Source organism: Limulus polyphemus, unplaced genomic scaffold (assembly GCF_000517525.1).
Source record: "Limulus polyphemus unplaced genomic scaffold, Limulus_polyphemus-2.1.2 Scaffold737, whole genome shotgun sequence".
In the NCBI taxonomy this organism is placed as follows: domain Eukaryota; kingdom Metazoa; phylum Arthropoda; class Merostomata; order Xiphosura; family Limulidae; genus Limulus; species Limulus polyphemus.
The window spans coordinates 11,694-31,121 of NW_013666347.1; the positions used below are offsets into that span (position 1 = coordinate 11,694).

General features: G+C 30.0%; 1 protein-coding gene across 2 annotated transcripts in view; it reads left to right on the forward strand.

Moving 5' to 3' along the window:
- LOC106460264 (vesicle-associated membrane protein 7-like) overlaps window positions 1-14,668 on the forward strand; it is a 24,744-nt gene extending 10,076 nt beyond the window's left edge. For both annotated transcript variants that reach the window (XM_013919950.2, XM_022386934.1), the window contains exons 3-9: window positions 527-584; window positions 1,128-1,177; window positions 2,637-2,724; window positions 5,791-5,881; window positions 9,050-9,117; window positions 11,623-11,715; window positions 14,322-14,668. In XM_013919950.2, the coding sequence (XP_013775404.1) occupies window positions 527-584; window positions 1,128-1,177; window positions 2,637-2,724; window positions 5,791-5,881; window positions 9,050-9,117; window positions 11,623-11,715; window positions 14,322-14,384 (511 nt within the window). In that variant the 3' untranslated portion in view covers window positions 14,385-14,668. The remainder of the gene's footprint in view (window positions 1-526; window positions 585-1,127; window positions 1,178-2,636; window positions 2,725-5,790; window positions 5,882-9,049; window positions 9,118-11,622; window positions 11,716-14,321) is intronic.
- Window positions 14,669-19,428: the final 4,760 nt, after the last annotated feature.

Genomic DNA, 19,428 nt, shown 5'->3' on the forward strand with positions numbered 1-19,428 from the left:
CTCTTATCTTGTTGTTTCAGTAAACTGTACCTTTTTAGAAATTATATATGTAATTTAGTTCTCACATTTAATTTTATGAAAATGATATTTCACTCCATTTGTAATTTAGTGATTTTGCTTCAATAACCTTGTATCTTTTCATATCTTCTACATTTGTTTAGTAGTTTTTTTGTTTCTGTATACTGGCGTAATATAGGTTTGTTTTAGCTAAGATAATTAGACCACACTTTCAAGCATAACTTCATAACCAGTGTAAATTTTATTAAATGGCACATTAGGGAATTTCCAGATATAATGTAGATATCTAAATTTGTTTAGTTCTTGTGCTTGTTTTTATGGATAGTTATTCTGACATTGTCTGTAGTATAGATTTTGTAGAATAGCTACATTTTAGTGTTTGTGTAGTGAAGAAATGTGTGGGCAGAAGCTTTCTGTCTGTCAGAAATAGGAAGAAAATGATGTATGTGTAGAGTATAAGAATGTTTCAACATATTCATAGTTGATGCTAATTTCTTTTTTTTTTCAGTTACCTCTTTCATTACATCTTAGATGACTCTATCATTTACTTGTGCATAACTGATGATGTAAGTTCAACATTTCCAGTACTTTTATTTTTTGAATAAAAATATTTATGCCTGGATTTGGATATATATATATATATTTTTTTTTTATGGAGAATAAAAATTTGTGTAGCAATATATCTTGTTATAACATGGAAGCCCCCCTAATGGCAAGCGGTATGTCTGCGGCCTTATAACACTACAAACCGGGTTTTGATACCCATAGTAGGCAGAGCAAAGATGGCCCATTGTGTAGGCTTGTGCTTAACTTCGCACAAACATGACATGGAATGATTTGTTAGTTCTAATACTTTTGGTACAAGCCAGTAAGATGTTTAACAATATATATTGTCATAACATACAATGATTTGTTATACTGGCTTGTACCAAAACTATTAGAACAGATGTTTAACAATATATCTTGTCATAACATAGAATGATTTGTTATACTGGCTTGTCTAAGACTATTAGAAAAGTTTCAGTATACATTACCAACAGTTAATTAACATAGCTGATTTTTGATTGTTACAATGTTTCATAATAATAGTTTTGTTTAAATATTTATAGGAATTTGAAAGATCTAGAGCATTTGCTTTTCTCAGTGATATTAGACAAAGGTAAGTTGAAGCATTTCATTTTGAAAGAATAATATGGTGTCAAGATTGAACAGTTTTTAATATAAAACATTCATAAACTTTTCTCTTCCAGTACATTTAATGCAGAGTTTTTAAATTGCAGTATTTACTTTAACTGGTATGTATATAATTCCTAAACTCTGATATATTTCCATAATGACAATGATTTATGCAATTAAGTACATATCTACAGTACATATTCACAGATACATGAATTTTGGTATTAATTTAGCCAAAAATAACTTTTTGTCTTTTACTACTGGTTGAGCATAAATATACAAATTGTTGTGGTTTTATATACTTTTATTACCAAAAAAGACAGGGAATGTGGTGGTTTTCATTTACCACAAGTTGCAAAAGCCTACTCACTCTAAATTAAGATTGAATTGACACACACACACACACACACACACACACACACACACACACACACACACACACACACAACAACAAACAAACAAACAAACAAAGGATGAATGGCAAGATCAATGACCAAGAAGTCAGCATTAGAGTTAGTATTCAGATAGTATGTCATTGAAAAATATATATTTAATAAAACTGAATTTTCTTACACCAATTTCAGGTCAACAGAAGCAAAATGATGAATGTTAACATTTTGTCTGGAAAGGGTGCTGTTTTTATCAAAACGATTTTCATATGTGTGGATAGGATGATTATAAAAAGTAATTCTAGTATGTTTGACCACTCTAGCTATAAGGAAATTTCATGTAGATTTCATTCCATTTGACTCTACTACTGATAAAGTAAATAAAATTTCAGAATATTCTCATCATTTACCATAATACCAGATCCACAGTTTTGAGTATTTCAGTGAGTTTTTCCAGAAAAATGTCTTCATGCAGTACTTCATGACATTAAATTATCTAAGTTGAGGAACAGTTGAAATACAAGGGTCATATGTCAAGAAACTTGTGTGAACATAATGAGAAATAATTGTACAGTACTGTAAATATGATAATAGAGGTGAATGAATTTGGACTATATAAGAAGTGTTTTCATGCATTTGACTGTTTTATTCTTGTTACGTGTTATTTTATGCATTAGATTAATTTCTATGGGGATACTTTTGGTTCATTGACTGCTGGCTTAAGTTACTGCAGTAATACTTATTACTGCTGGTTAACTGGAGCACAACCTAATATATTGACAATATACATCTTGGGAACCAAAAGGTGGCCTTAATATACTTAGCTGATAAAAGGTTTGAAACAGAAGCTGACATTCATATACCTGACTAATTTAAAAAAAAAAAAAAGTCTCAACATAAGGTGACCTTAGTATATTTGACCGATAAAATTTCAACAGAGTGAAAGTAAAATGTCATATTTAAATAAGAGCATTTAAACTTAACAATATGACACTTGTTTAACGGTGCTAAAGAAAAAATGTCTTAATGTTTATTCCGATCACCTTACAACAGATTCAAGACTACATATGGAGTTCAGGCACATACTGCTTTACCTTATGCCATGAATAGTGACTTTTCAAGATCTCTTGCTAATCAAATGGTAAGAATCAAAAATATATGTCAGTTAAAAAAACTTTTTTTTTATATAACTATTATGTTGATTTTTAGTTATGATCTGTGTAGTTTTTTTTGCTTTGGTCAGAAGTTAATTACTAGTATATTTAAATCGTGGCTACAATGATAGTGTGAAGGTAACCAAATGAATGGGAGCATCTTGAAGACTTAAAAATAGGATTTCATTTGGGTACAGACATCATAATAAAACTGTTTTTGTAACATTTCCAATAATTTTTGTTGCAAATATTGATTGTATAGGAAATTTTTAGAAATTTTGTATTATATTCTGACAAGGTACCTTATTTTTGTTCAAATACATGGCTATTCTCGTTCAGTGCTGCCCTTTATTTGCAGATTTTTTTGCATGCCACAAGCCTTTCACTACCACATACCCCTTGGTTCCCATGGTTTAACTGATTCTAGCATACAAATTATCATGCGACAAATCTCCACCAGTAGATGCACCCCACATACACAACTCATGTGACTCCCTCTATGCTATTCTACTTATCTTTTCTCGTTTGGCAGTGCTCATGTTCAGATATTTTATTTAGCGCTTTCTTCGAATTTTGTATTTTTGTATCAATTATTTTCAAGTTTCCTACTTATTTTAACTATTTTTCATTTGTGCCTCATTTTGTCATTCTGTTATTTAATTTTCCACCCAGTTACTGAACTGTCGTTTTACCGTGCATTACTTTCTTTACCAATACAGTTGTGCTTAGTTTTCATTTGCATTATGAATTCTGAAGTACAAGTTACCACGTTGGAGGTTGTACCTTCTGCAGCACTTTTATTCGGGCTTCAGGTGTGGGGAACTCAACTTTGGAATTATCAGCAATTATTCATCGAGGGAGTGATTGTTATTTGAGCCAAGCTTCTTCTCCTGATGTTACCCAACTTCCTTCTGAACAAGCCGAACCTGTTTGGGACAATGAAGCATTTGATAGCCTTTTTTCCTCTGCCTGAATTTGCCATGTCTTCCCAAGTTCCTACTATGTGTTTCCTATAACACATTATTTTCCTTGTTACGTGATCTCCTAGCTGTTAAGGGCCCTTGATCTATGACTGCATTGGGGCCGATGTTCCCTAGTTATGCCACTGGTGCTAGGTATATACAGAAAGTTACTTAGTGGAATTTAAAGGCCAGTGCCATGTTAAGTAGCCTATCTTGACCAATGCTAGTTAATAAAATGATGTGGGGCCTATATAAACTTATACTAACAAATGTAAATGCAGTTTTAAGTAATTGGGAGTTTATACAGGTATGTGTATATAATCATCATTAGCACTACTATTATTACTTGCCTTATATTATACGTTAGCCTAGACTTATGTCACATGTATATCTCAGAAATACTGAGAGAGTTTACAGTTGTATATCTGAACTATATAATGTTTCATGTGTAGTATCATTGTAGTGTTTTATGTTTAATATTGTTGATACAGTGGAAGTGCAACTTCCTGTAAGTGTAGTTACAGTGCTGAAGATTTAAGCAATCTAGGTATTGTATTTAGCTCTACATCTAAAATAAATGATAGTGTCCATATGTGCAGCCTCAACTTTCTACTTACACTCACAACTGCTTAGATCCAAATCTACATTTGCTTACATTTAGATTAGCCTACTAAACTTTAGGTTTCAGTTGTATGGTATTTACCTGATATAGGAAATCCCCTAGACATGAAGTTGCCAGATAATATGTTAGAAGAGAGAAAATAATCATGTAGATACTGTAACATATATTTTTAATATTGTTATATAGCAAAATTCATAAAATTACTAAATAAGAAATAATATTTCTGTTATGAAAACTGTTACTTTATGAATTCAAACTGTAATTTATAAAAGGTGTTTATTCATTTAAAAATATAGCTATTTCAATGGTACCTGAACTACTTAGCTCTTCAGTTGTAATCTTGGTACAAGAGGGTTCTTTTACTACAGCTTGATTTTGGATTATGTTGTTTGATGAAATACTTAGCTACTATTTGTATGATTTATGATAATTATTTATTTTATTAGATGTATTATTATTTTTAAATATAAAGCAGTTTTCTTCTAAAGATATAAATAAGTAATGTATCCCAAAATAATAAGTAGGAAGATGAAATATTTAATGATTGTCAAAAGATAATGAATTTCACATCTGTTAAAAACATTTGATATACAGTTAGCAGTGTCATTTAGATAATAGTTTAAATTTCCTAGGTATTGTGTTTGAATGTCTTTGAATGTAAAGTTTTTTTAATATTGGTTTTCAATTAAAATGTAATTGTTTTTCCTTGTCAGATATGTTTGTAAACCCAATACATATAAATATGCCTAAACTAAGATATGTACTTCAAGATCATGCTAATCATGATTAGCTTTAAAAGTGTGTCCAGATGTAACCTCTACTAAAACTAGCCTTTTCATTTAATACGAATTTCTAATTGGCATGGCTAACATTGTCACTGGTGTCCAAAAAGTTAAGGGACATACTGTTTGTTGAGCTCTAATGATTTGTTCTCTAACTTTTTGACAGCAGTGTATGATATATATGTATATGATGAGGCTTCTATAACAAAGTAGGAATTTGGTAACAGAAGTAGTGGTGACTTGGGGTTTTATGGTGTTATCAGAAATTACTTTCCAAAAAATATTGTATATGTTACAAAACTATTATACATTTTTACTTTTTTCGTTTTTAGCAGGGAATAATTGTGTATGTTATGATAGATAAATGGTGAGGTGAGAAGTTTCAGTTCATTTGAAAATTCCAAAACAAATGACTCCATGTGGCTCAGTGTGAAGCTTGAAGGCTTATAAAAAATTTAACATTTGATCCTAATGTGCATAATACAGACAACCCATTGTGTAGGCTCATTTGTAAATGAACAAAAATGAGACTAAAGATAATTTGACCAAATTCTATATAAATCAGAGTAATTTGTTCTTATAATTAATTCTTTGTAATGATTGTTGCAGCTTATTTTATATGAAATTTATATGTATCTTTAATTCAAAATTAAAATTATGTATGTATTAATATTTTTTCTTTCTTAGAAGCATTATTCAGACAGCAGAGATGTGGATAATGTCTCAAAAGTTCAAGGAGAGCTAGATGAATTAAAAGATATTATGATTAAGAATATTGGTAAGCCTATAAAATCTATTGGTGAGATCTGGTTAAAAACTAATATTAAGCTTCTTTATACAAAAATTGTTTATTATAACTCAGCTATACAATTTATGGATGGAGCCTATGTTTTTAGAAAAAAAGTTAGATTTTTTTTTGGGTGTAAAACTTACCTTGTGAAAAAATTGTCATATTTAACAAATTTCATCACACAACTTTATTTTCTACTCAGACTATAAAAATAGTAAAGTGACCAAGACATGATATTTTTTTGTTGTGAAATAATTTAGTTTAACAATATTTATCTCCTTGTGGGTTAGTGCTAAGTTTACAGACTTAAAACAGAAGTTGGTTCCTCCCAGTTGATGGTGCACATGTAGCCCATTGTGTAGCTTTGTGCTAAAACAACAACAACATTTTTAACTTTGAAAATTACTCTGCATTCAGGGATTAATATGGCAGACCATGGATTTGAGGTTCTGTGGTTCATGCCTTGTTACCTTAAAAAAAGAATTGCATTCTGCATTAGTGCATTATAACAGTGGTAATCAAATCCACCTGCCCAAGAGTTGGCAGTGGGTGGTGTTGACTAGTTGCCTTCCCATATAGTCCACCACCCTAAAATTAGGGACAACTAACACAGATAACCCTTCTGTAGCATTGTGTGAAGTCAAACAAACAAACTTTTTATTTACAAAGCTTCTTTATGCATCTTTTCTAGAAAGTTACAATCAACTGGAGTATAATTTCAAATACATTTTATTATACAATCTACCTTCTTCGGTAAAAATTATAGTGCAATATTTAAAATGTAAGTATAATGTGATCTTCTTATGTAGACTTACAAGGTCATAGACTTATCTTTCAAGCTGATCAAATATTTCCTTTGTTGAAGGATGATAATAGAATTATGTTTGCACCAGAGTATAGCCATATATTAAAAAACAACAACAATGCACTGGTATTTCACTCCAGGCCCTCTCAGATTTTTAAAGAAACAGTTTTCACCATTTGGTTTTGTTTCCATAAAAATAAATTTTGACACATCGGAGCCCACAGAAAATGTGTAACTTGAATAATATGTATTTTTATTAAAACCTATTTTGTTTGACTCTTATGTTCTTCTGCATGAAATATTTTGAATATGTTAAGGATGGTACTTGAAATTGTATTGCTATACATGTAATTGTAACTCAGTGAATTATTTCAAGTAATATTACACCTTGTTTAAGTTCATATTATAAAAAATCAATAGATGGGTGTGAGAGAAGTTAAAACATATATCTAACATTCTGAGCTCCACAACTGTATTTTGTAGAGTATTATTTGATTAAATTTGATTTTTTACATCTTAATTTGAAGTTATTGCTATGATATATGTTCTCATTTTCCATTTGAGATACAAATTTCAATAAAAACAGTCCAGTTTAATAATTTATAAACAAGTATACATGTTAATGTTCAACGGTAATGGACTGATTGTCTTGAATAGCTAGAAGTCTGTTTTGGGCAAGTAGCTTCAAACTTCTACCAGTCCAATTGTACAAGGGATGAAAAATTAGTTTTTTTTTCTTCATAGTTTTGCTTGTTCGCTATTAGCAGTTACCTATATTATATAAAACTCTGATAACAATTTTTAGATGAACTAAATATTGATGATATTGTATATTTTCATTAATCTATTTACACATTGAGTGAAATTAATTTTTTTTTATAGGCATGATGTTTTGATCGTAGTTTAAAAATACTAAGTTAAATGTGATTATCCAGTACTGTTCATGCAGACATGTAATTCATTGCAATTGTAGCAAATATTTTCACTTCAGAATGATTATTCTATGAAATCTGATTATATGCATCAAAACAACTTGGTTCTTGCTGCTGTTGTTGTTTTTATCTACATGAGATAACAGAGTTTAAGCTCCTTATTTAAGACAAACGTATTGTTTTCCCAACATTTTAATTATTATGACTAGAACTGGTCTATTAGTGGTATTTGCTAATTGATTGATTGACAGTCATATTAATCAATCAGTAGAGTGTTCCTCAAACCATGGTACCAGCAAGCAAGCAAAAAAAAAGTTGGCATCAGATGCTGCCTAATAGTTGCCTTCTCTCTAGTCAATAGCTCAAAATTAGTGACAGTAACGGATAGCCCTAGTAATTTGCCACAACATAAATAGGGTGACAAAGTTTGGAAATATTTTAATTACTTGGATAATTGAAATAGTCGTAGACCCTAGTTTCATTTAGTTGATTACTTTTGTGACAGTTGATTTAATTGTAATTTCAATTACTAGATTATTTTCATGACAGTCAATATAATTGGAATTTTGAGTAATTGATTGTTAGAATAATCAATAACTGTAATAATCAGAAACACTAATTTCAATTGATCAATTTAAACATAATTTTGCTAAATTTATTACTTTATGTGATACTAATAAATATCATCAATGCTCATAGGTAATCTGTTATATTGATTTATCAATTAAGTTGCCTATCTCTAATTTACGACATTATGATGCAAATATGAGGATATGGCAGGTGAAAATTGGTGTTTACTTGCTCTACATGACAAGTTATCTAAAAAGTTAGCAACATTCCTTACATGTATGCCTCACAGTAGTCTCTATCAATATAATGATATTAAGTAAAATAAAGCCAATAAAAAAATAACAGGAAAAACATCTTATTACCCTTTTTATGTAATACAAATGTAGTTTTATATATTTCTGTTATTCATACGTTTTAGATATGTGCACATATTTGGTAAGTAACTTTTCTATACATGCTTTATATTTAAGAACTACTAAGAAGTTGTTTAAAAGTACCAGATCATTCTGCGTATGTTTTTCATTGTTGAAACATTTAATTGTACATGTTGTTGTTAGAAAATATCATTACATTTTTACCATAGTCATCGAAATTTATTTCTTGTCATATAGTAGATGGTTTAGAAATTTCAGCATTTATTTTTAGTATACTGTTGAAACATTTAAATCCTTTTTGAAAAAAATCTATTCATGAGGGTTTAGAAGTTAAGTATTTTCTATACTTTAGAAGTGGTTAAAATACATTTGGAAACATAAATAGATGTACTTTAGATATTAAGCATTTAATGCGTGTTTTCAGTGTCATTTAAACTTGTATTAATTTGGTATATATATTTTTTCCTCATCTCAGATACTGTTGCAAGCAGGGGAGAAAGACTAGAACTGTTAGTGGACAAAACAGAAAACCTTAGTGCCACAGTAGGTTTTCATAGGTTATGCATATGTATAAACATTTTTGACCTTGAAAAAGATAAATTTTATTTTATATAGTACAAGTTTCTATGAAAGTAAAACACAACCTGTACAGACTTGAATAAAATATGTTGGATACTATATATATATGTGTGTGTGGTTAGGGGGGGGGGGTAGGTAGGTGGGTGTTAAAAACAAAATTGAGATTAATGATATGTAAACCATAAACAACTGAATTTTTTGGTGAAAGCAGTGTTTTAGGTCATGTGCTTCTCCTGGAACTACATCCTTGATTGTTGATTACACTCATTCTGATTACATGCTATTGTCTAGTACCACAGTTTCTTTTGTAACAAGCTTTTGCAAGAGATGGTACAGTCAGTCTTAGACTACACACCACGACAAACTCTCCATTTAGGGACTTGACAGGTATGTGATTGAATGGAATTACTGTGATTGCAGTTGCTTTAATCACCATTTTCATGAAAATAGCTTTTTTCAAAATCTGGCTGAAAGACTGAGCATTTGGGTTATGATTTCTTCATAAAGTTCTAGTCCTTGTTTATTATCTTGTTAAAGGTATTGGGAGGTATGCATTGCTTCAAAACCACACTTCAGTCCAATCTGGAACAATGCTCTCGTTCACAAAGTGGTTTATGGTTGCAAAAGAGAATCCTGTGATATATGAAAAGCCAGTGTGATGGACTTGTTGCCATCATAAATTTTCTGTTGTGTGAATTCTTCTGCTTCAATGAAGAACATTGGAGACTCCTTTGATTGAAAAGGTTGTATCCGTAGGCTCTACATCATTAAAATGTTTGTAATATAAACGATTCTATTTGGAAAAACCCTTTTTTATAGGTTCTTCCAGGTATAAATTTACCTAGGTTGCATTAGGAATTTGCTTTGAACCACATATAAAGATGCTTGCATGCATGGCAACCTCCACTACGTTTATGTATACAAAAAAATTCAAATAAAATATGATTAACTCCTGTGTGTAAAAGTTTTATATTGTTCTGGATAATATAGTTGAGAACAAATCTAAACAATAATTTAGGTTAGAAAGTTTTCATTTAAGATAAGTTTTACAAAAATGCATTTAAAACAGCAATACATAAATTAATGACAAATAAATTATAAAGAAAATATAAGAAATTAAGTTGAATATTGATTAAAAGAAAAACGGCAAAGCTTAAAAAAACAGGAGCCTGCTAAAACCTTAAGACAATATTTCTCCTCTTGAGGTTTCAAAAGATGTTTGATAAAATAATCCCAAAACTTTATACTTGACAGACAATTAAAGAATATGGTGCATTAAGTACTATTTCACTAAAAATAGTAAATATTGATATATGGTGTCAATAGCAGTCAGGTATTATGACAATTAATTTTATCAGCTACTTATTATGTAATAAACAAAAAATAATTGGAGCACGATCTTAATGCAACTTTATATCAAGTCATATGAGACAAAAATACTTCATGTGTTCCTTGTGTCCTAATGAGCAAGAGACATTGCAACTTATGTCTGCAGTACTTTTTCTGTATAGCTTAGGTCAATGATTTCCAACATTTTTCTGACTGAGGACCAGCTAGTTTTGATCCCCTGATTTCATAGACCATTTGTATTACATTGTAAAACAATATATTTTAGTAGCTACATCATAAAGCACACATTATTATTTTTTCAACTGTCTTGCAGAAATCTTCCTATAGACTGGCAGTTGGGGGACCATTAGCTTAGCTTATATGGTCTCTACCTTGTTATACATTACTAGGCCTAATCAGTTTTTAGTTGCTAGAACAGCTGTTTATTAGTAGCAAATAAATATTGTAAATAATATTTATCCACTTACTTTACTACTGTTTGTCAACTCACTAACTCCGCCTAAGCAGTTCTTTCTTATTGTACCTGACAATAAATTCCTAACCTTCTCAATTTGTTTGGAAAAGTTTAGTTTGCTTAGTCAATTGATTGAGCTGTTCTATAATCTAAAGTTCTTATTTTGAAGCTAATGTTATTTTGGTACCCAAATATTCTATGAACAGTTTTTGAATCTGATTTTATTATTTAGTGAAAGAATTATTTGCAGTTTTAATTACATGACTATAATGTTATTTTCTCTCTGTAGCGTTGGAGGTTATCAGTCAAAGAATTTATGAAACTTTCACAATTATATTGTTTTTTGAAAACTGTTGGGATCATAATTTTGTTGAAACAGTTCTTATGCATAGTTGGTTTTTTTTTGTTTTTTTTTGAACAACTAAATTATTCTAAACATAGTTTGCACCAGTAGCCATAGTGTTATTTGTGGTTTGGAAAATGTTGTATTACATGGTATTTTTATATTTTATTTTGAAGTAGTAAAAAACAGCTTCTAAATAGTTGTAGTCATCAAATTTATTGGTTTACACTGTAGTTTAATGTATTTCGTTGTTTATTTAGCAATGAAATTTCTTCTGTATATTTAAGCTTTGATTATTAATCAGTGATTTTTTCTTCAATAGTCTGTCTCCTTTCGGAAGACTAGCCGAGGATTAGCTCGATCCATGTTGATAAAGAACATCAAGTTGACCATAATAATCATTATAGTTGTCATTGTAAGTTTGTTTATATTTATTTATTTTTGTATAATTTTGATGGAAAAAAGCTATGGTTAAGTTCAGTTCTTTGCATGTATTTGTTTTATTGTTTATATTAAATGACTATTAGTTTCCAGATCTGATATTTTTAACAACATCCGTTTGTTTGTATATTATTTCACTTCATACAATTTAAGTAGTCTTCTCAGTGGTTCCTACATTTCTAATTTTTGTTGTATTTTTTGTAGCATTCCTAATTGTCCCTAACTTAAACAATTGGCTGAATATCCTAGTTTCTTTGGAGAAAAGTATATTGGCATACATTATCTGAGTATCTTTTTAAAGATTATTATATTTTTATTTGAAGGTCTTTTGTACATAAGTCACCAAGTGAAATAGGTTTTTGTCAATATTTTGTGATAGGTTATGTAGCCTATTAAAAATGAAGATATATAATGATATAATATTTAGAATTTTTAACAGTGAGAAAAACTGAGGAGATTATTTTGTGCTTCTTTTGCTTTTATTGCATGACAAGATTACAACTATCAAAGAAAATGAACTACCAAATTATAGAATTACAAGTACCAGAATGAGCTTCTTCACACTAAATGACCCTTTTTAGTTTTAGTCCTCATCACATTACCAAAAATTTCATGCTAGTTAAAACATTTTGTAGAAGCTATCATTCTAGCAGTAACAGATACATTGAACAAAGAGAAATGTGTAATAAGCTAGCTGTTACAAAGAAAGTATAATGTACATGCTTCTAAGAATTATATCATTAGGGAGTCATAAAAAGACAACTAGTAAAACAAAGTTGTAACATTACACTACTTCATAACCACTTTTCCATAACAACCTTGTATTTTTTCTCAAAGTCGTGCCTGCTTAAGCTTAAAGTGGTAATTATTTCTCACTTTTGTAACCTTTCGATGTGGTGTATCTGTAGCAGGAGATAAGTTACTATGTGCTTAGGCCTTTTTTACTCTTGTAGCTTTTCAGTGTATTGTATCTGGGAGTGGTTTAATGGTTCGTTTTTTAAATGGGCCTAAAAATGACAAATTTGTGTATGGTGTTTAGGCTAAGTTATTCTTTAGGTTTTACTCAATGACAGGTGGCAAACTGAATTATAAAGTGAGCTTCAAGTTTCTTTCAAGCTGTTATTTAGAATTGTGCCATGCGAAGAAAACTGCATTGTCGAGCTAGTCCATTGAATAATTTAATGCTACATATTTTCAAGTACCTATATAAGTACAAGCCCACTGTGGTGATTGAACCAACAACTTAAACATCGTACACCTAACTTATAAACCACCACTGTTTTTCAGTTTGTTCTTGACTAGGGTTGCTGGTGAGGATTGGAATTTCTTTAAAATTGGACTAAATCGGGGACAATAGTGAACTGATTGATAGACTGAACTTTACATATATTTTTTTGCCGAAGTTTACAAATTTGGTAACGAGAGAAAAGGGACTACATTACCACTAGAATGTTTTGTTCTATACAGAGTATTTATGCTATTATTTTAAGTTCTCATTTGGTCTAATGAGATGAAGGTATAGTTGATATTTAATGCATGCCTGATATTGATACTTCTATGTGCTCAGGGGAAACTGACAGACAAACCAACAAGTATTGATCTGAAAAGCCAATAGTTCAAGCATGTACTGCAAATTGGTTCAGTCCATGCCAAGTTTTTTGGGAAATTGTTTAGAATAGGATTTCTAACAAATGGATGAGCATTGATATGCTTAGCCAATAGCCTGAAAGAACTTGTACATGTTCCAGATTGCAGAAAGAGTTGTTTTTCAGTTGTTTCAGTACATGCTAAGTATATTCTCCCAGCATTATTTTACAAATGCTAATAATCTCATTAGAATTTGCTTCACAGTATCTTGTGATTTGTTTAACTATTCTTATAGTATTGTTAATTTTTACAAAGAATATTTGTGTGCCATTTAATCAGGGTGAGATAATTATCTATTTCTATGATGTGATTGATTGATTGATGGTTTATATTGGAAAGCAACGAGGCTATCTGTGCCAAACAAGAAGTAAAAGTACAAAAGTAAAATATTATACAAGATAAAAATAAATCAAGTTAAAAAACCAAAGAAAGATCCAAAAGTAGGTAAAAAAAATAAAAAAAACAATAGCCCATAAAAATTTAAAAACACAATTAAGTTGGACAATGTCACCATTTTTATGATGTGAAAGTAAGATGTGTAAAGTTTTGTGCAATTTATTAAAACATTTGTCTGAGGTTCTGTCAGTAGTCGTGAAAGCTACCTAGAAATTTTTTATTGAGAAATAATTTTTACTAAACTTAAAATTGAATATTAAAATCATTAAATATAATACTTACATTTTATTTTAGTGTCAATCAAACTTTATTGATTTGAAAAAGAATGAACAAATACTTGATTACCCAGAACTTATTGTATTTTGTTTTGTCATTGTACTTTTAAAATTAATCTCTTTTTTTTATTCTTTTTTTGTAAGTGATTTCTGTGTTTTTAGGGAAATATAAAAAAAATAAAAAGTTCCAACATTTTTGCACTTGTATGTATTGTGTAGTATGTTTTATTATTGTAACGTCACCTTGTATTATACTTCTCAGATTGCTCTCTATATCATTATCTCTGCATCCTGTGGAGGATTGAATTGGCCAAACTGTGTGTGAGAGATGGGCTGGTTTCCTAAGTTTGTATGTTAAGTTAGAAGACTAGGAAGAGATTCATTCCAAGACTTTCTACTTCTGATGTTATTTTAAAAACAAAACATTCTCCATATTTCTGGTGAGAATCCACAAGTTAACTGAAGTTACTTACCAGAAATGGTAGTTTAAATATTTCATTCAGCTTTTTTGTAATTGAACTTTGGTATTATAGATAATTTTGTTGTGCATGTTTAAACTTTTAAACAAAATGGGTGGATACGTTACATTTTTTTTTTTTTTTTTACAGAATTTGAAACATCAGAAATAAAATAAGAAACAATAATAATAAATAGACAAAAATGGTTATCTAATTTGTATTTTGAATTATTAGTTCATGCTTGTATCATAAGTTAAGAAGCTGATAACATAATCTTATTTTATGTGAACTTACAGTCGTAACACAATTTATACTGTATGGTACATAGACTTGACAGTTACACCATTTGAACTTGCTGGTGACTTTTCAGACAATAAAATTGGAGCTATATTTGATAAGAACTCATTCTTCTTTGTTTAATAAGAGATGAAAACTTAAAGTAGTCATATAAGTTTTGTATGATGTATATTAATATTGATTTGGCATTTTATATTATCTTCAAATATCAGTTACCTCCTTACAATAGTAGATTTTTAAGTAGAGAAGTATTTTAGTATGTATGTATATATGTGTACACACACACACAGACACACACACACACACACACACACACACACACAGACATTAATGAATGAGCTATAACATGTATATAAATAATTTGACATACTTTGGAAATAATTATGGAAATGCACAGGTGATACACAAACAGCAAGTACTTGCAATTAAATGGTCATTTTTATCATTATTACAATATACTGTTACTGTAAATACAAAAAACAAATTAAAGTACATTTACAGTGTCCTAGTTTTTGTATTTGGTTAAACAGAGCAGTTCACCTTGTTTTTGTGCTTCCACAAGTTTGTGAAATATTCCAAATGTCCTTTATTACTCTCTCTGTTTTAGTCAAGTGGCTTAGTTGCCATTTGATCTTCCCAGGTTCCACTTAAACCCATACAGCCTTAACCCTTTTACTTAAACCTACTTCCATTGTAAGTAGGTTATATAACTCTTAATATTTTGTTCCAAAAATAAAACTAGTGGATGAAATTGTTTGAAACTTGGGAGGAACTTTCCTAAAGGCATTTAGTTTCAGAAAAATAAAATATTTAATGCTGTATGAATAGATTCAGTTTAGAAATACAGGTACATTGTAAATGAACTATTATTGAAGTAATGGAGTCAAAACGTTAAAATCTGTGATTGCTTGAAGGGAATTCAAAATGATATAATGTAAAACTTTGGATTATAATGTAAATGTACATGATAATACTATTTTCATTAGAATACATCAATAGTAAAGTTGTTAAATTTAATTTTGAATGTATCACAGTAAAAATTTCATACTTGCAAAGAAAGAAGTTTGAAGAGTGCAGTCGAGGTGAAAGGGTTAATATTTCTATTGAAACTTGTGCAGGTCAAACTATGCGTGTATGTGTTTCATCATGTCTCCCCCCCCCCCCGTCTTGCTGGAATATAAATATCTGCCCAAGAAGTCTTGTTCTTAAGGCAGTGAAATGATGGGTAGGAATGTGCAGGTGCCTATCAGCAGTCAGAGTGCTACCAATTTTGTGTAGATCTTCAACACCATTAGCTAAAGTGAAGCCTATATTTACAGTAGCCCATTAATTGAGCTCTTTAGTAATCTAGGTAATAAGGGAATGAGCTCTTCAGTAAACTAAATAATAAGGGAATGAGCTCTTCAGTAAACTAAATAATAAGGGAATGAGCTCTTTAGTAATCTAGGTAATAAAAAAATGAGCTCTTTAGTAATCTAGGAAATAAGGGCATGGGCTCTTCAGTAATCTAGGTGATAAGGGAATGAGCTGTGATACCATCCTCCTATAAACAAATGAACAAAATTTTGTTGATTGTTGCCAAACAGTTTGACTTTGGACTCATTTGTCACCTTCATCCCATTGTTGGAAATCTGATACCCATTTCAGCTTTTTAATATGGTTCTCTCAGGTTATCAGTGGTTTTTAAGAAGCAACATTTCCATTGATGCCACTTCATGCTAATGTGCATTTTAGTGTTCTGAAGTTAACATTCACACCTGTACTTTACAGCTCAGTCATGAAGCTTATTATACTTTGTGTTTCTTAATGTTACTTTTGAAGAGTGTAGGCTTCATTCTTTAACCACTTCTATTATCAACACTGTAACATGTACACACTTCAAAGTTTCCATGCAGCTACATTGAAAGATGTAATTTTACCTCAGTCTGGTGCATGAAATGGCCTTCATCAGCCAAAACTTTGGCTTCTATATATACTTGTCATGTGGCATTTCTATTCTGAGAGCCATAAATGCATTTACCACACTACAGCTGGTACTAGTATGATCATCTGTACTTTTGTAGACATTATACTTGGGCGGCACTGTTTGATTGGTTGGTTGTTTGCTTGTAGTTAAGCACAAAGCTACACAATGGGCTATCTGTGCTCTGCCTGCCACAGGTATTGAAACCTGGTTTCCTTGATTGGTTGGATACAGTATAATTAGTATAAACTATCAATATGTGACTGTACTCTGATGCAGTTAATTTTCATACTGAAGAGGAGGAGCAATTCTATAATACTTGCATTTTATTCACTGTTTCCATAATTATTTCTATTACTGTATTATATTAAACTTTGATATGGAGGCACTTGTCCTTGATATCAATTAAGTTTATATGAAGACTTGGCTAAAATTAAACACTTGCTTCAATGTTATGTCTCTTACTTCAACTCAAACAATTTGAAAGTAATCTGTAATACATTAAGTTTAGCATCTGAGTAAAAACAAAAATTAACTAAATACTGTCCCAAACCTCATTCAGAACTATACAAACTTTCTGCAAGTCCTAAAACTCTTAAAGATAACTGTTTACTGGTTGTAGTGCCAGGGTTGGACAAGTCTTGTAAAACGTTGATAATTCAGGATAGTTTTAACACTACACAGAGGAACATTTATATATGCACATTTTGTACATAATTAGTAACCCCTATATGCATTTAATTTGCAATTTGTTTGGTCCAACTCTTCCCATTTAATTAGGTAGACACAGCAGTAATTCCGTTATACAACACAAATTCTGTGTGTGTATTTCTACCTTTGACATACGAAGTATGTTATGGATATGATAAAATGAAAGAGGTGACTAACAGATTCTATATTTTAAGAAGAAAATTAAAAGTATTACTTTTGTGTTGTCTATTATAATAACATACCAAACTATTCGTAGAGCATAAATATATTATTTTAGTTGTGGCCATACTAATTTTTATAGATGAACATGCTGCTTACCTTTTAAAGACAGTCAATCTCTCACTACTGTATGCATTATGTGTATTTCATTTGTTATCCCTGGATTATTGGAAGGCCTAGAAAATAAGTCAACATTAAAATGATCTGCCTAAAGAAAATGTAGAGGATATAGTTAGTTAAACCAATTCCTTTTTCCTGAAATTACTTAGCCAGTTATGATTTACTATGTGGCCACAACCTTAGCACATATATATGTTAGACCTGGTATTGTGCCATCAGTTTAATCCTTTGCACATATATTTATACAACTTATGGCCTAGTAAGCTTATGATCTAATTCCCACAGCAGTTCTTTTGGGCTTTATTTATTTAATGAAATAGACTGAAAATGTATAGATAAACAGATAAAGGAGATACTGAAGATGAAGAGGAGAATTTCTAATAAAAACAATTTAGTTGTTATAACATTTAAAGTGCCTGGGTTAACTTGATTTACATGTATTGTAGAAAGTACTGATGTTAATAATTATGATTTTATCTTATGATATGCTCAATTGTCCACTGTAGAAGTAGAAGTGGCTGTAAAGTTATTTTATTTAAGTACACAGAAAAGTTTTAATTAAAAATGTAAATCTGAAATATGAGTAAAACTTCAATACCTTAGGACATAAGATAATAAAAAAAGTACTTTTATTACTTTTCAAAAATACATTTTTATTAGTTTCTTATTTTTCATTGTGAAGTAGTCGGAGGATATGTTCATGGCTTAGATTGAAAGGAATTATCAAAGACACTTATTATGTTCTGTGTTAATGCTGTTTCTACACGTTTCTCAAAAACATTTATAACTAATTTTACCTGTATGTTTTTGTAATAGTGTGTGTTAATGTTGATGGTGAATGTGAATTTAATCATTATATTACATCTACCTTTATAACCACCTTTCCTGATTCAAGAAAGAATTAGTAAAGAACACTTCCTATTGTGATTGTAAGAATACATCAAGATTAGAAATATAGTACCCTGAAAGTTTGTTTTTACAGAAAACATCTTAGGCCAAAATTAAAATATTGCTTGTTTCCCAAAACTTGACTGTCTAATAGATTTGTTATGACTGAATTTTTGTTTTATTGTTTATGTTCTTCTTTGAGAATTTAAATACAAAGCCTTACTTAAAAATTAGTTTAATCTGACTTATTGACTGACCCAAATTGCAGAATAAGGCTCTATGAAACACTATTTTTAAACTCAATCTTGTATTTAATTTCAGTTTAAGTTACAAATAAAAGTATATAAGCAAGAGATAGTTTAATATTTGGATTTGTTTAGTAGATGGTCTCTCCAAGAATCAGCAGTTGTAAAAATGAAATTTATAGTTTGATATGTATTTAAATGTGCCTTAAAAATTAGAAGTGTTACCAGCCTGTTTCAAAACAGTAAAGATTTTAACTTTGAGATAAATTTCCGTAAAGTTTATTTGAAACATCAAAGTACCATCTGATCTTTATTGATTAATGTAGACCTTTATTAAAATGTGTAAATAATATTTATTTGATGTACATGTTAAAAATATTGGTGTTGGATTAAGTTTTGGTTTGAATATTTTGAATACATAACAGTTATCTACACAAAAAACTATATATATATATATATATATATATA